This window comes from Salvelinus alpinus, chromosome 26, assembly GCF_045679555.1.
Source record: "Salvelinus alpinus chromosome 26, SLU_Salpinus.1, whole genome shotgun sequence".
Taxonomy (NCBI): Eukaryota; Metazoa; Chordata; class Actinopteri; order Salmoniformes; family Salmonidae; genus Salvelinus; species Salvelinus alpinus.
In genome coordinates, this window is record NC_092111.1 from 906836 (window position 1) to 921606 (window position 14771).

Here is a 14771-nt window from a genome sequence, read left to right on the forward strand (position 1 = left end):
AGCCATCCCTAGTAGTTCAATGGCCCCATCCCTAGATCAGAACAAGCCTCCCCCTCTCTTTCTGTGTGTGAGCGCGTACAGCCAGCTCTCCTCACTACCCTTCTGTGTAGAGCTGTTCTGTGCCATTTGTCTCTGGCTCCCTTGTTGAGCAGTGAGTACACACAGTCTGTGTGTCCGCTCAGCACCGACAGCATCAGAGGGGTTCTGATACACAAGACAACAGGTCATATTACAAACTGGTAATAACCAGGCTAAGTCCCAAATGGCAACCTATTCCCTATATCGTACACTACTGTTGACCTGAGCCCATAGGGCTTTGGTTTAAAGTAGTGCATCAAGTAGGGTATAGGTTGCCATTTGGGATGAAGCCCTGGTGTCAAAATCTCTTTATTTCAGGAATTGTATCCGAAACCCAAATGAGTTACTGTCTATTCCCGTCTTGAACATCCACTGCACTCTGGAGGTCAGCATTTCCAATCAGCAAACGCAAACACTCCGAATAACCGTTGTTAGCTAGAGGAAGATAAACAGAGAGGATATAGGAATGTCAGATGATTGACCGTTGGTAGCTAGAGGAGGATAAACAGAGAGGATATAAGAATGTCAGATGATTGACCGTTGGTAGCTAGAGGAGGATAAACAGAGAGGATATAAGAATGTCAGATGATTGACCGTTGGTAGCTAGAGGAGGATAAACAGAGAGGATATAAGAATGTCAGATGATTGACCGTTGGTAGCTGGAGGAGGATAAACAGAGAGGACATAAGAATGTCAGATGATTGACCATTGGTAGCTAGAGGAGCATAAACAGAGAGGATATAAGAATGTCAGATGATTGACCGTTGGTAGCTGGAGGAGGATAAACAGAGAGGATATAAGAATGTCAGATGATTCACCGTTGGTAGCTAGAGGAGGATAAACAGAGAGGACATAAGAATGTCAGATGATTGACCATTGGTAGCTAGAGGAGCATAAACAGAGAGGATATAAGAATGTGAGATGATTGACCGTTGGTAGCTGGAGGAGGATAAACAGAGAGGATATGAGCAGATTGCTGGATGACTATAACCTTCACATGAACAGACAGATTTGTAGAACAATGGTGTTGGTAGATGACATCCTCAAGATGTTAACACAGCAGATAATAAAGAATTTTGGGGCTGAGGCCATCGAAGCCTGTCACCTGCTAGCTGTGTACCTGGCTCTGGATAGAAGTCTCCCCTGTGCATTGATCTAGGATCAGCTTACCCTCCCTAGATCCTCAATCATTAGTGGAAAACATGACAAAAAATGACCTTAGATCAGTGTCTAGTGGGCATGTTCACACTATACCATGTAACATCCCTAGAGTGGACATTGTCGTCCTAGCAACATTACCAAACAAATGGCCATCTTGGTCAGGAAAACTTTTTAATTACAGAAGCTCTGTGTGATATCCTATGTGTACCTGCAGCGTGGATGGGGGTCCTCTTTAGGGTGAAGTATTTAACCAGGATGGAGGTTCCCTGGTTGATGAGGACGTCAACACACTCCACATGGCATTTTAAGGCAGACAGGTCCAGAGGGTGCGCCCCTGGCTGTCCCTCACGTCTAGATCCAGCAGAGACTGAACCAGGACCTCCATAGCATGGTGGTGGCCGTGGTACGCCTGAATAGAAACACAAACACAGTCTCAAGCAAAGTCCAGTGGTACGCCTGAATAGATATACACTCTTAATATAATCAATGTCCTGTAGTAGACCAGTGGTACGCCCGAACAGAAATACAGTGCTAGACCTCTAAAGTAGACCAGAGTCTTTCAATCGGGAGCCCATTTTTGCTCCCGCCCAGCATCAACATCTGAGGTCCCTGCCAAGCATGGGATTGAGAAACAAACACTCTACTTCTCCTCTGAGGTTGATTAACTCAAATGGCAAAATAAGGAAATCATCCTCATCATCACTGTGTAGAATATGCATGTATTTTACACTAATCAGGAATAGATAGGAATTTGGTGTGTGAGTCTGTCTGGACAGTCAACTTCCTGTGGAAAATCAACACCATGCCTGCATCCCAGATAGCACCCTATTCCCTATGTAGTTAACTACTTTTGATCAGGGCCTATAAGGATCTGGTCAAAAGTAGTGTACTAAATAGGGAATAGGGTGCCATTTGTCATATGGAGACCACTACAGGAGCAGGTAGGCTTTACTCACAGCGAGTTGTAGAGAGGGCTGATGGGAGCTCTGACATCAAAGTCGTTTAGCATGTCTGTCCCTGAGGTTTCAATTAGTTGAGGAAAGACAAGGACGGCCAGTTCAGACTTGTAACATATTTACTTGGAAGGTTAGTTAGCAGATGATGATGTGCAAGTAGTGATACTGGTGTGCAAAACAGCAGAAAAGTAAATAAAAACAATATGGGGATGAGGTGGGTAGATTGGGGTGGGCTATTTACAGATGAACTATGTATAGCTGCAGTGATCTGTGAGCTGCTCTGACAGCTGGTGCTTAAAGCTAGTGAGCGAGATAAGTGTCTCCAGTTTCAGAGATTTTTGTAGTTCGTTCCAGTCATTGGCAGCAGAGAACTGGAAGGAGAGGCGGCCAAAGGAGGAATTGGCTTTGGGGATTACCAGTGAGATATACCTGCTGGAGCGCGTGCTACGGGTGAGTGCTGCTATGGTGACCAGCGAGCTGAGATAAGGCGGGACTTTACCTAGCAGGGTCTTGTAGATGACCTGGAGCCAGTGGGTTTGTCTACGAGTTTGAAGTGAGGGCCAGCCAACGAGAGCGTACAGGTCGCAGTGGTGGGTAGTATATGGGGCTTTGGTGACAAAATGGATGGCACTGTGATAGACTGCATCCAATTTGTTGAGTAGGGTGTTGGAGGCTATTTTGTAAATGACATCGCCGAAGTCGAGGATCGGTAGGATGGTCAGTTTTACGAGGGTACGTTTGGCAGCATGAGTGAAGGATGCTTTGTTGCGAAATAGGAAGCCAATTCTAGATTTAACTTTGGATTGGAGATGTTTGATGTGAGTCTAGAAAGAGAGTTTACAGTCTAACCAGACACCTAGGTATTTGTAGTTGTCCACATATTCTAAGTCAGAAACGTCCAGAGTAGTGATGCTGGACGGGCGGGCAGGTGCAGGCAGCGATCGGTTGAAGAGCATGCATTTAGTTTTACTTGTATTTAAGAGCAGTTGGAGGCCACGGAAGGAGAGTTGTATGGCATTGAAACTCGTCTGGAGGGTAGTTAACACAGTGTCCAAAGAAGGGCCAGAAGTATACAGAATGGTGTCATCTGCGTAGAGGTGGATCAGAGACTCACCGCAGCTAGAGCGACATCATTGATGAATACAGATAAGAGAGTCGGCCCAAGAATTGAACCCTGTGGCACCCCCCTAGAGACTGCCAGAGGCCCGGACTACAGGAAGTCGATTTTACACACTGAACTCTATCGGAGAAGTAGTTGATGAACCAGGCGAGGCAATCATTTGAGAAACCAAGGCTGTTGAGTCTGTCGATAAGGATGTGGTGATTGACAGAGTCGAAAGTCTTGGCCAGGTCAATGAATACGGCTGCACAGTATTGTTTCTTATCGATGGCAGTTAAGATATCGCATAGGACCTTGAGCGTGGCTGAGGTACACCCATGACCATGATAGAGCATGACGCTTGCAACGCCAGGGTAGTGGGTTCGATTCCCGTCACCACCCATACATAAAAGACATCAGGTTTTATTGTATGTCGCTTTGGATAAAAGCGTCTGATGAATGACATATATATTATTTTTATATATTCACTTACTTGCTATACAATGTAGAGAGAAAAAGGGTCAATTCAAGAGGGAGCTACGAAATTCATGTCCAAACGTTGTTTTCTTTGCCTGATGTCATTAGAAATTACATAGAATTAATCATTAGCTTGTTCTCTACAGTATTATAACATTTATATACTTGTACTTGACAGTGTTGATGAAATAATAACGATCATTTGCTGTGACCATTACGAGTTTAGACTGCACCGCACTTGGTTGTATGTGTCACATATTTGGTGTTGTGAGGTTAAATATCTCAAGAGTAAATCATCGGTAACTTTTCAACCATATTTGGTAGAGACATTGGTTTTAGACTATTGTTTTCTGACATAATATTCTATTGATTGGGCATATTTGTAAACCTTGAATTAATTAATCATTTTATGTTTTTGGCTATTTTGCCACCAGATGCTTTCCTATATCGTTGGTATAATATAAAATACAAATACCAAATATTGTGTTTTATAAAGTCACTAGCTAGATTGGAAGAATGAGACAAACAAGGTGATTTTTTTTATTGTGTTGTTTAACTCCTGAAAGTATAGTCTTTGGCACAGTGGGCTATAAAGTCTTTTGGAGGACATATTGACCAAATTCAGACACGGGAAAAAAGCACTGAAGGCTCTACACTACCGGTCAAAAGTTTTAGAACACCTACTCATTCAAGGGTTTTTCTTTATTTTTACTATTTTCTACATTGAATAAAAATAGTGAAGACATCAAAACGATGAATTAACACATATGGAATCATGTAGTAACCAAAAAAGTGTTAAACAAATCCAAATATATTTTAGATTCTTCAAAGTAGCCAGCCTTTGCCTTGATGACAGCTTTGCACACTCTTGGCATTCTCTCAACCAGCTTCATGAGAAAGTCACCTGGAATGCATTTCAATTAACAGGTGTGCCTTCTTAAAAGTGGAATTTCTATCCTTTTTAATGCGTTTGACAAAATCAATTGTGTTTTGAAAAGGTGGGGGGGGTATACAGAAGATAGCCCTATTTGATAAAATACCAAGTCCATATTATGGCATGAACAGCTCAAATAAGCAAAGAGAAACAACAGTCCATCATTACTTTATGACATGAAGGTCAGTCAATACGGAATATTTCAAGTGTAGTTGCAAAAACAATCAGAGTTACCAGCCTCAGATATTGCTGCCCAAATAAATGCCTTTATTTTTACTATTTTCTACATTGAAGAAAAATAGTGAAGACATCAAAACGATGAAATAACACATATGGAATCATGTAGTAACCAAAAAAGTGTTAAACAAATCCAAATATATTTTAGATTCTTGCTGTTGACACTGTCTGCGATTTATTTTGAATTCACACTTAAACCAGCATGGCTACAACAGCATTCTGCAGCTATACGTCATCCCATCTGGTTTGGGCTTAGTGGGACTATCATTTGTTTTAATAAATTATTATAAAAAAATAAAAACTATTGTTTGTTACTTTTACACATTTTTCGTGGTATCCAATTGGTAGTTACAGTCTTGTCTCATCGCTGCAACTCCCGTATGGACTCGGGAGAGGCGAAGGTCGAGAGCCGTGCGTCCTCCAAAACACGACCCAGCCAAGCCGCACTGCTTCTTGACACAATGCCTGCTTAACCCGGAAGCCAGGCGCACCAATGGGTCGGAGGAAGCACCATACACCTGGCAACCCTGTCAGTGTGCATTGCACCCTGCTCGCCACAGGAGTCGCTAGAGCTCGATGGGACAAGAACATCCCTGCCGGCCAAACCCTCCCCAAACCCGGACGACGCTGGGCCAATTGTGTGCCGCCCCATGGGTCTCCCGGTCGCGGCCGGCTGCGACAGAGCCTGGACTCCAACCAGGATCTCTAACTGCACAGCTTGCCTTAGACCACTGCGCCACAACAGGACAATGACCCAACACACCTCCAGGCTGTGTAAGGGCTATTTTACCAAGAAGGAGAGTGATGGAGTGCTGCATTAGATAACCTGGCCTCCTCAATCCCCCGACCTCAACCAAATTGAGATGTTTTGAGATGAGTAGGACCGCAGAGTAAAGGAAAAACAGCCAACAAGTGCTCAGCATATGTGTGAACTCCTTCAAGACTGTTGGAAAAGCATTCCAGGTGAAGTTGGTTAAGAGAATGCCACGAGTGTGCAAAGCTGTCATCAAGGCAAAGGGTGGCTATTTGAATAATCTGAAATATATGATATGTTTCACACTTTTTTGGTTACTACATGATTCCATTTCAGTTATTTCATAGTTTTGATGTCTTCACTATTATTCAACAATGTAGAAAATAGCATTTTCTTCTTTGTCGCACCTTATGTCTAAACTTCTTTACAGTGAAATGATTTTGATTGGTGATCTCAACTGGTGTTGGTTAAAGCCGGTGTCTGATGATTTAAAAATGTTTTGTAATTCTATGAATTTTACCCAGTTGATTAACTCACCCACTCGCCCAAATCTTAAATGCCCAGATAAATCTACCCTGATTGATTTGTTATTAACAAATGTTCCACATAAATATTCTGCGGTTGGTGTTTTTTGTAATGATTTAAGTGACCATTGTGCTGTTGTTGCTGTTAGAAATACTAAGGTTCCTTAGACAAACCCACGTTTTATTCGTAAGAGAAATTTGAAGTGTTTTAATGAGCAGGCTTTCTTTCATGATTTGTTTCATTTTGACTGGAGCAAGATTGAGCTTATCCCTGATGTGGAAACTGCCTGGATATGCTTTCATTATGTTTTTTTCCCAAATAGTAAACAAACATGCCCCATTCCGCAGGTTCAGGGTTAAAGGGCGGGATAATCCATGGTTTTCTTCTGAGCTGTCTTGTATTATTCACGACCGTAATCTAGCCTGGGCTAAAGCAAGGAAATCATGTTCTGATGCTGATTGGCTTATTTTTAGGCAATTACGAAACAAGTGTTCTTTTCTTCTCAGGAAGGTCAAGTCTGAATATTTTATGTCTGTTACCACTGATAACCTGAATGACCCTAGAACGTTTTGGAAAGCTATTAAGTCTATGTCTGGTAAAAGTAATGTTACTGAATTACCGTCATGTGTTTTGAAGGACTCTCTTGCTGTATATGACAAAACTGAAACGCTGAATTGTTTCAATGAGCACTTTGTATCATCTGGTAGGCTGTTTGATTCAGTGTCCTCTGTCTCTTTACAACCCTGTGTGGATGAACCAGTGAGAGCTGGTCAAACTTTTAGCTTTTTGCCATTCTCAGTGCAGGTGGTACATAAAGCCCTGAAATCCTTAGATCAGAGAAAGCCTGCAGGTCCTGATCTTTTGGATCCCTGCTTTTTAAATCTGGCAGCTGATTTCATACTTGAACCACTTACATATCGGTTCAATCTAACCCTGGAATGTAATGATATTCCGAAAATCTGGAAATCAGCATTTGTCCTATCACTTTTAAAAGTGGGAGATCCAACTCTTTTAAATAATTATAGGCCAATCTCAAAGCTGTCACCCCTGGTGAAAATACTTGAAACCCTTGTGAGTGAGCTGCTAAAAGAGTTTTTAATTACTAACTCTATTTTATCAATGTACCAATCGGGCTTCAGGAAGAAGTATAGCACAATTACAGCAGCCATGAAGGTTTTAAATTATATCACTGAAGCCCTTGACAAAAAACAACACTGTGTCTCACTTTTTATTGATCTCTCTAAGGCTCTCTCTAAGGCTTTTGATACAGTTTATCATGCTATACTAAGGCAGAGATTGTCGAGTGTAGGTCTTTCAGAGCATGCAGTTGCATGGTTTGCTAACTATCTGTCTGATATAACTCAATGCACTCAATTTGATGGGCTTATGTCTGTTAAATTGTCTGTCTTTAATGGTGTGCCCCAAGGCTATGTACTTGGTCCTCGCTTATTCACTATTTATTTAAATGATTTAGACAAAAATGTCCAAAATGCGCAACTTCATTTTTATGCTGATGATACTGTTATTTACTGTTGTGCCTCGTCTCTTACAAAAGCTTTCCAGAACTTGCAAACGGCTTTTTATACTGTTCAACATACCTTGTGTCAATTGAAGCTTATCCTCAATACTGACAAAACTAACTAATGGTGTTTTCTAAAGCAAGAAATAGACCTCTGAACCTTTCACCTATTACTACCTGTCAGGGCAAGGAGATTGAGGTTGTAACCTCATATAAATATCTTGGAATTTTAATTGCATATTCAACAACTTACAAAAAAATTGAAGCTGAAATTCGGATTTTATTTTAGGAATAAGGCCTGTTTTTCTTTTGAAGCCAGGAGGCTAGTATCAGCTACATTTATGCCTTTACTAGACTATGGGGATATTTTATATATGAATGCTTCTGCTCAGTGTTTGAGATCAATTGATACCCTTTACCATGGCACTTTGAGATTTCTTTAAAACTGCAAAACCCTTACGCACCACTGCACTTTGTATACCAGGGTTGGCTGGCCTTCTCTAGTCACTCGTAGGCTCAGTCACTGGTATACTTTGATTTATTAAGCCATTTTGGGTTTACTACCTTTTTATTTGGGCATTTTTATTGTTCAGAAATGTGGTGGGTACTGTCTTCGTTCGCTGGACTTTATCCTGCTAACTGTTCCAAATGTCCGAACTGAATTTGGTAAAAGGGCTTTTATGTACTCTGCGCCATCGTCTTGGAACGCCTTACAAAATACTTTTAAACTGGAAGAACTTGTCCCGATTGGTATTTTTAAATCACTGATGAATGATCTTGAGACTGATTCCCTGACCTGTCAATGTTTTTAATTTGCTGTTTTTGATTTTTGTTATACTCTTGTGAATTCAATGGTTTCTACTAGATTACTAGTTTTTCATGTTGTTTGTCTGTATTTTTGTAATGACTTGGTGCTGCCTATCTTGGCCAGGACGCTCTTGAAAAGGAGATTTTAAATCTCAATGAGCCCTTCCTGGTTAAATAAAGGTTAAATAAATAGTAAAAATAAAGAAAAACCCTTGAATGAGTAGGTGTTCTAATAGCAATAAGGCACCACTGAGGTTTGTGGTATATAGCCAATATACCACCCCTCCTTGGGCCTTACTGCTTAAATAACCCATATCTCTTTTATAACAGGATATTATCATTGACTATATGAAAGTGCATGTATGAATGAGTCTGATTTACCGTTTTCAATGGCAGGTTCACCTTCTGAAGCCGGATGAGGTTCCCAAAGCGTGCTGCACACCCACCAAGCTCAGTCCCATCTCTGTACTCTTCTACGCTGACAACAACAACGTGATCCTAAAGAAGCATCGCAACATGGTGGTCAAGACCTGTGATGCCTGTGACACCAGTGGTAGCCCATCTATCTATTCTTAATTTTAATCAACTTAATTGCCATTGTTCCAAAAGATACAAACAAGGTAATATAACTTGCAACCAGCAGTTGATAGCAATAATCTATCAATATGATGATATGTATGTATCTAATATATTGATTTTGAGTCAGAGTGGTATATGAACAACACCCATTGGACCTATAACCATACTTCACTTTTGATTAACTAAACTATTCAAATCTACAGTAATTCAGATAATTACATCACCCCTTCATGTCATATATTCTGTGACCAATCAAAGCTGTAAAGTACTGTATCATAAGTATATCAATGCTAAAATTCTACCCTTTTGATGACTATAATATCTTGTTGAACCATGAATTTGTCATTGTCTCTTTTAGAAGTACTAAACATGGTTTGCAAAAAATACACATTTTTCTTCTTCTTTAATCATACTTTTAACCAGTACAAGTTAGTAACAATGGAAAATGGTAACAAACAAAAAAATGTTTGGCCATTTTTGTATGTACAGTGTAACAAATACACAGTGATGTATGTCCTTGTCAACAGATATCTGGAGGACTGTATACGGCTATATTTGTAATAAACTATACTGAACAAAAAAACGCAACATGTAAAAGGTTGGTCCCATGTTTCATGAGCTGAAGTTAAAGGTCCCGGGAAATGTTCTGTACGCCAAAAAAAATAAAAATGTGAGCATTTCTCCATTGCCAAGATAATCTATCCACATTGAAAGGTGCACCATATCAAGAAACTGATTAACTAGCATGATCATTACACAGGTGCACCTTTTGCTGGGGACAAAAGGCCACTAAAATGTGCATATTTGTCACAACACAATGCCACAGACGTCTGAAGTTCTGAGGGATTGTGCAATTGGTATGCGGACTGCAGGAATGTCCACCAGAGCTGCTGCCAGAGAATTGAATGTTCATTTCTCTACCATAAGTCGCTTCCAACTTCATTTTAGAGAATTTGGCAGTACATCCAACCGACAATTTTCCTGCCTGCTAGCCATTCAAAATGTAACGATTCCTTTTGGGTGTCAGGGAAAATGTATGGAGTAAAAAGTACATTATTTTCCTTAGAAATGTAGTAAAGTAAAAGTTGTCAAAACTATAAATAGTAAAGTACAGATACCCCCCAAAACTACTTAAGTAGTACTTTAAAGTATTTTTACTTAAGTACTTTACACCACTGTATGTGCTTCAATAGAGTCTGACGTTCAGGGTGGTTGGACATATAAGATGGGGTGCTGGTGAGCTTCTGCCCCCATTTTAGGTCGTCACACAAATATTCCCCCACCCATGTCCATTGAATCATAGTAATTACACCTTGCTTTAAGGAAGCATAGCAAGAATGAAAGGAATCAATTTATCATTGAATGATTTATAAATCTCGCTTATTAAACCATCATTTCCAGGGGACCTATTGTCCTTAAGGCTTTTAATACAGTCTTATCTCAATTTCAGATAACTCGTCACAAAAATCCCTGAAATCATTATCTTCTTAGCTACTTCTTTGCTACATTGTCGAAGAAAAGATCCATATTGGAAGTTGGCTGGGCTGATGTATACAGATTCTGATAAAACTGGGACAACATGCTGAGAGATTTCTTTTGGATTTTCATTGGGAGTATTATTAATCATTAATTGACATATGGAAGGAAGTCTTTTCGCCTGCCCTTTTTTCTAAATTAAAGAAATATCTTTAATCGTCTTGCTCTTACAAACGCTCCCCGGGCCTTTTCCTCGTAGAAACAGTCTAACTGCATTTGCAATGATGATAGCTCCAGTAATTCCTGATTAGTTAGTTCCCTTTTTTTAGTTTAATCCATTATTCCCTTTATGATGTCATATTCTTTCTCTCTCTTGGCACGAGCAATTTCTTTTCCCATTGAAATAGCCAAAAGCCTTAATCAAATTTCCTTAGCTCCCAGTAACTTCCAAACATATTCATAACACAGGCACAATTCCTGTATTTATCATTAATTCCTGCTACTTCCTTCTTAAATACTTAATTCTCTAGTAAAGTCTTGTTCATTTTCCAGTAACCTTTAACTTTTTTTGGTTGACAAACCATGCATATTTATCTTTATTGAGATCCCGTTGTGGTCTGTTAAAATCAATGGTTCAATCGAGACTGTATCAACCTTGTCAGCAATATCTTCAGATATCAGCCAGAAATCAATACGGGATTGTATAGATAAATCTTTGGTACTCCATGTAAACATAATCTTATCTGGGTTCTTATGTCTCCAAATATCTAGAACACCTAACCTTAGACATATATTCCTTATCTCACAAACAGAATTGCTATCCATAGGAGGCCATCTATCTAGATTATCATGTAATACTGTATTAAAATCTCCACCCCATATTACTTTGGCCAATTGAAATTTAGACATCATTTTACTTATTTTCCTCTCAATGTCTCTAAATAAAATACAGTTACTTGACTTGTTATTGGAAGCTTAAGTATTTACAACAATGAATTGAACATGGTTAACATCTACCAATAGTATAATCCATCTCCCTGTATTATCTGCTTCATGACTCAATATATGAGCCTTAAAGTTGCCTTTTAAAATAGGGACACCTGCTGACCGATTAGTACCAAATGAAAACCAAATGTCATTCATATCATCACCATTGACACTTCCAAAACGCAGTGGCGTGCCGTGGGCCTGGGGCCTAGGCCTTCAGTGAGGTACTACACAGTCCCACCCGAATTAATCCACCTCTTATTACCATCATTATGCCATGGCTCTAGACACTATACATTTAGACAGCAACGCAGTATAACCAGGCGTTGCGTCACCTTGAAATTGACAAATTGACATTTTTGGGTAAACAGTGTTTAACAGACAACTCAAGTTTGCAAAGCCAGTGTGGCTCCAAACACCAAATCGATCACTTGCAAATAATAGGCATTCCCAGCAGTACAGTTTGCAGTGCTTCTCGGAGCCTGTGAGCCATTGACAGCGCTCGTAGTTGAAACTTTGAAAGTGGCGAGCGAACGAACCCCTTTCCCGCTGTAGGAGTAGGTGACATATGTGGGTAGATATCACACTGTTGGACAGTAGACAGGAGTATACTGGAAGGTAGTATAAGAGAGCAGATGTGAGTGCATTTGCCATTCTGGTAAATACAGGAAACCAAAGATTAGCAGATGGTGTAGTAGTGTAGTGGTAACATAAGATACATGGATAACATATAAATATAAAAGATAGCTGAACATTAAAGTAACGAACCACATGTTAACATGGGTCATGGGACCGTGGTGATGGAGGTCTACTAAGGGACGTTCTGACCCTCTGACCCTTGTAGATTCTCCATTGTGCTGACATACATGTCAGACAGAGTGGCGCCTAAAAGCAATTGGACACTAGACATATGGTCTGACCATTCTATTACAAACATACATGTCAGACAGAGTGGCGCCTAGAGGTAATTGGACACACTGGGATAGAGGGTCCGGCCACTATTATAAACAAATTGAAAGCAGATGGTGGTGAATGACTTCATAGGGGACGGACAATACTATGTGTGTATAAAATAGAGTAGCTGGAGTTCTGAGAAAGTGTGTGTTCCGCGGGGTGTGTTCCGCGGGGACATGCCAGTGGGCTGTACAGTTGTAATAAAGAGCATGTTTGATTTTAAAAGTTCTGGTAAGCGTTGTATTTGAAAATGATTTTCCACGACAGATTTGGCGAGCTAGCCAGGAGCTGATAGGGACTGGGACGTTCTTGGCTGATGATGGGTTCTTTGGACAATCTAACAAACAGAGGTGGCCGCCCAACTAGACGGTAAGCAAGTTCTTACAATAGTTGAAATGTTTGTGTAAGATTGCTTCAGAGATACTGTCTCAGCGAGAGGAGCGCCACGTAAGTCTCTCTTTCAAATTTCCTAAAATGAAACCAGTAAATACAAAAGAACTTTTAAATTCAATGAATTTGCATGTATGTGTAATTTGGGGAATGGTATTAAATATAAATGTATGCGCATGTATAGAGACTGAGTGAATAGGTGCTGTGAACTTTGCTTGTGTTAGATGTAGAGTGAGCATGCATGCGCTCGTTCAGATCAGACCGTTCGAATGTGTAGCTTAAATGATGCGGTTGTTTGCGCATCTGGCTGAGATGGCTGGTTAACATTTTTGAAAAGGTCTGCTTGGGTGGGATATTCACGGCGCGGCAGAAGGGTCTGTTGGTGAATATTTAGTAGTTAAATTAATATTTCATGGTTACCGCTTTGAAAGAAGGACTGAACGGATGAAATATTTAGAAGGCAGGAAGAACGTTAGCCCGATTGTGCGACGTTCAACTGCAAAAGTAGCTTATACGGTCAAAGCATAAATCAGTAGGTTGTAGGAAAACGTTAGCCCGATTGTGCGGCGTTCAACTGCAAAAGTAGCTTATACGGTCAAAGCATAAATCAGTAGGTTGTAGGAAAACGTTAGCCCGATTGTGCGGCGTTCAACTGCAAAAGTAACTTATACGGTCAAAGCATAAATCAGTAGGTTGTAGGAAAACGTTGGCCCGATTGTGCGGCGTTCAACTGCAAAAGTAACTTATACGGTCAAAACATAAATCAGTAGTTAAATAAATATTCATAGTTTCCGCTCTGAAAGGAGGACTGTATGGGTGAAGTAGTAGGTGCAGGAAAAACGTTGGCCCGATTGTGCGGCGTTCAAATGCAAAAGAAATCCTGCGAATAAAAAACCGCTCTGTCTAGCTACCAGGGTTTGGTAATTCAGTAGGTCACGCCACAATACTACTCTAATAATAGAAGAAAAGATAAGTATTGGGGGTTGAATAGGATATGAAGACAAGCTGATCCGATTAGACAGTAGTCTCGTCATATTGTAGAAATCTTAGCAGTCTAGGCTTATGTAGGAGGAAGTGAATTAAGTCAATAAAGAAAGACTAAGTTGTTTTGAGGTAAAAACAAAGGGATTGAATGAACAGATGAAAAATAAAAAGGATGAATGAAAATGTTGTAAGAAATGAGTGGATCTGTGTAAAGATAGAACATTAGGAAGAAAGATAGGACAGGTTATGTGCGTGTAGGCAGAGCGTCCTGAAGAGGGTGCGCGCAGCCTTCCTGTGACAGAGTAGAACGTAAAGAAAGGGTGCCTCTAAATACTAAGATAGAGGGAACGAAATTAAGAAACATCGAAGTAAAAATAAGTTGTAATCAAGGATAAAAACACTGATGTGATAAAGTAATAAGCGATCATAGTAGAATTACTAAAAACGGTGTCAAAACAAATAATAAATAAAAATACTTAAAAAGGCGTTAACCGAATAGTATAAATACGGATAGAAAAGTGTGTAACAAAACAGAAAGTAGGAGCGCCAATAAATTGAAATTATACTATAAAGTTTAACAATGAATCTAGGTTGGTTAAGATAAATAGTGGAATCCAGGACACATTAAGAATTCGCGTACGGTGAAACAAAGAAGGAGGAAAAAACAGGCCGTCAGACACTCTGTGTCTACAGAAGCTATGGTCTAAAAAATAGCCTGCAGGGTAGACAGCGGTGCAAAATGGAGTGGCCAGGATAAAAAGGAGAACAGGGGTGGCTTGACTCACTAGTAAATTGACCATAGGATCAAACAATAAGAATATGGAGAAGAGGTAAGAAAGTAGAGACAAAATAAA

At 40.1% G+C, this 14771-nt stretch overlaps 2 protein-coding genes across 3 annotated transcripts in view; one reads left to right on the plus strand and one right to left on the minus strand.

Annotated features, from left to right (window-relative positions):
• The window catches only part of LOC139555370 (transport and Golgi organization protein 1 homolog), a 45923-nt gene extending 36162 nt beyond the window's left edge, over positions 1–9761 (plus strand). Inside the window, exon 6 of the mRNA XM_071369127.1 lies at positions 8944–9761. Coding sequence (XP_071225228.1) covers positions 8944–9123 — 180 coding nt within the window. The 3' untranslated portion in view covers positions 9124–9761. The remainder of the gene's footprint in view (positions 1–8943) is intronic.
• Positions 1–14771, minus strand: part of LOC139554406 (mitoguardin 1-like) — a 196732-nt gene that overhangs the window by 172809 nt on the left and 9152 nt on the right. The gene's annotated exons all lie outside the window — the stretch shown is intronic.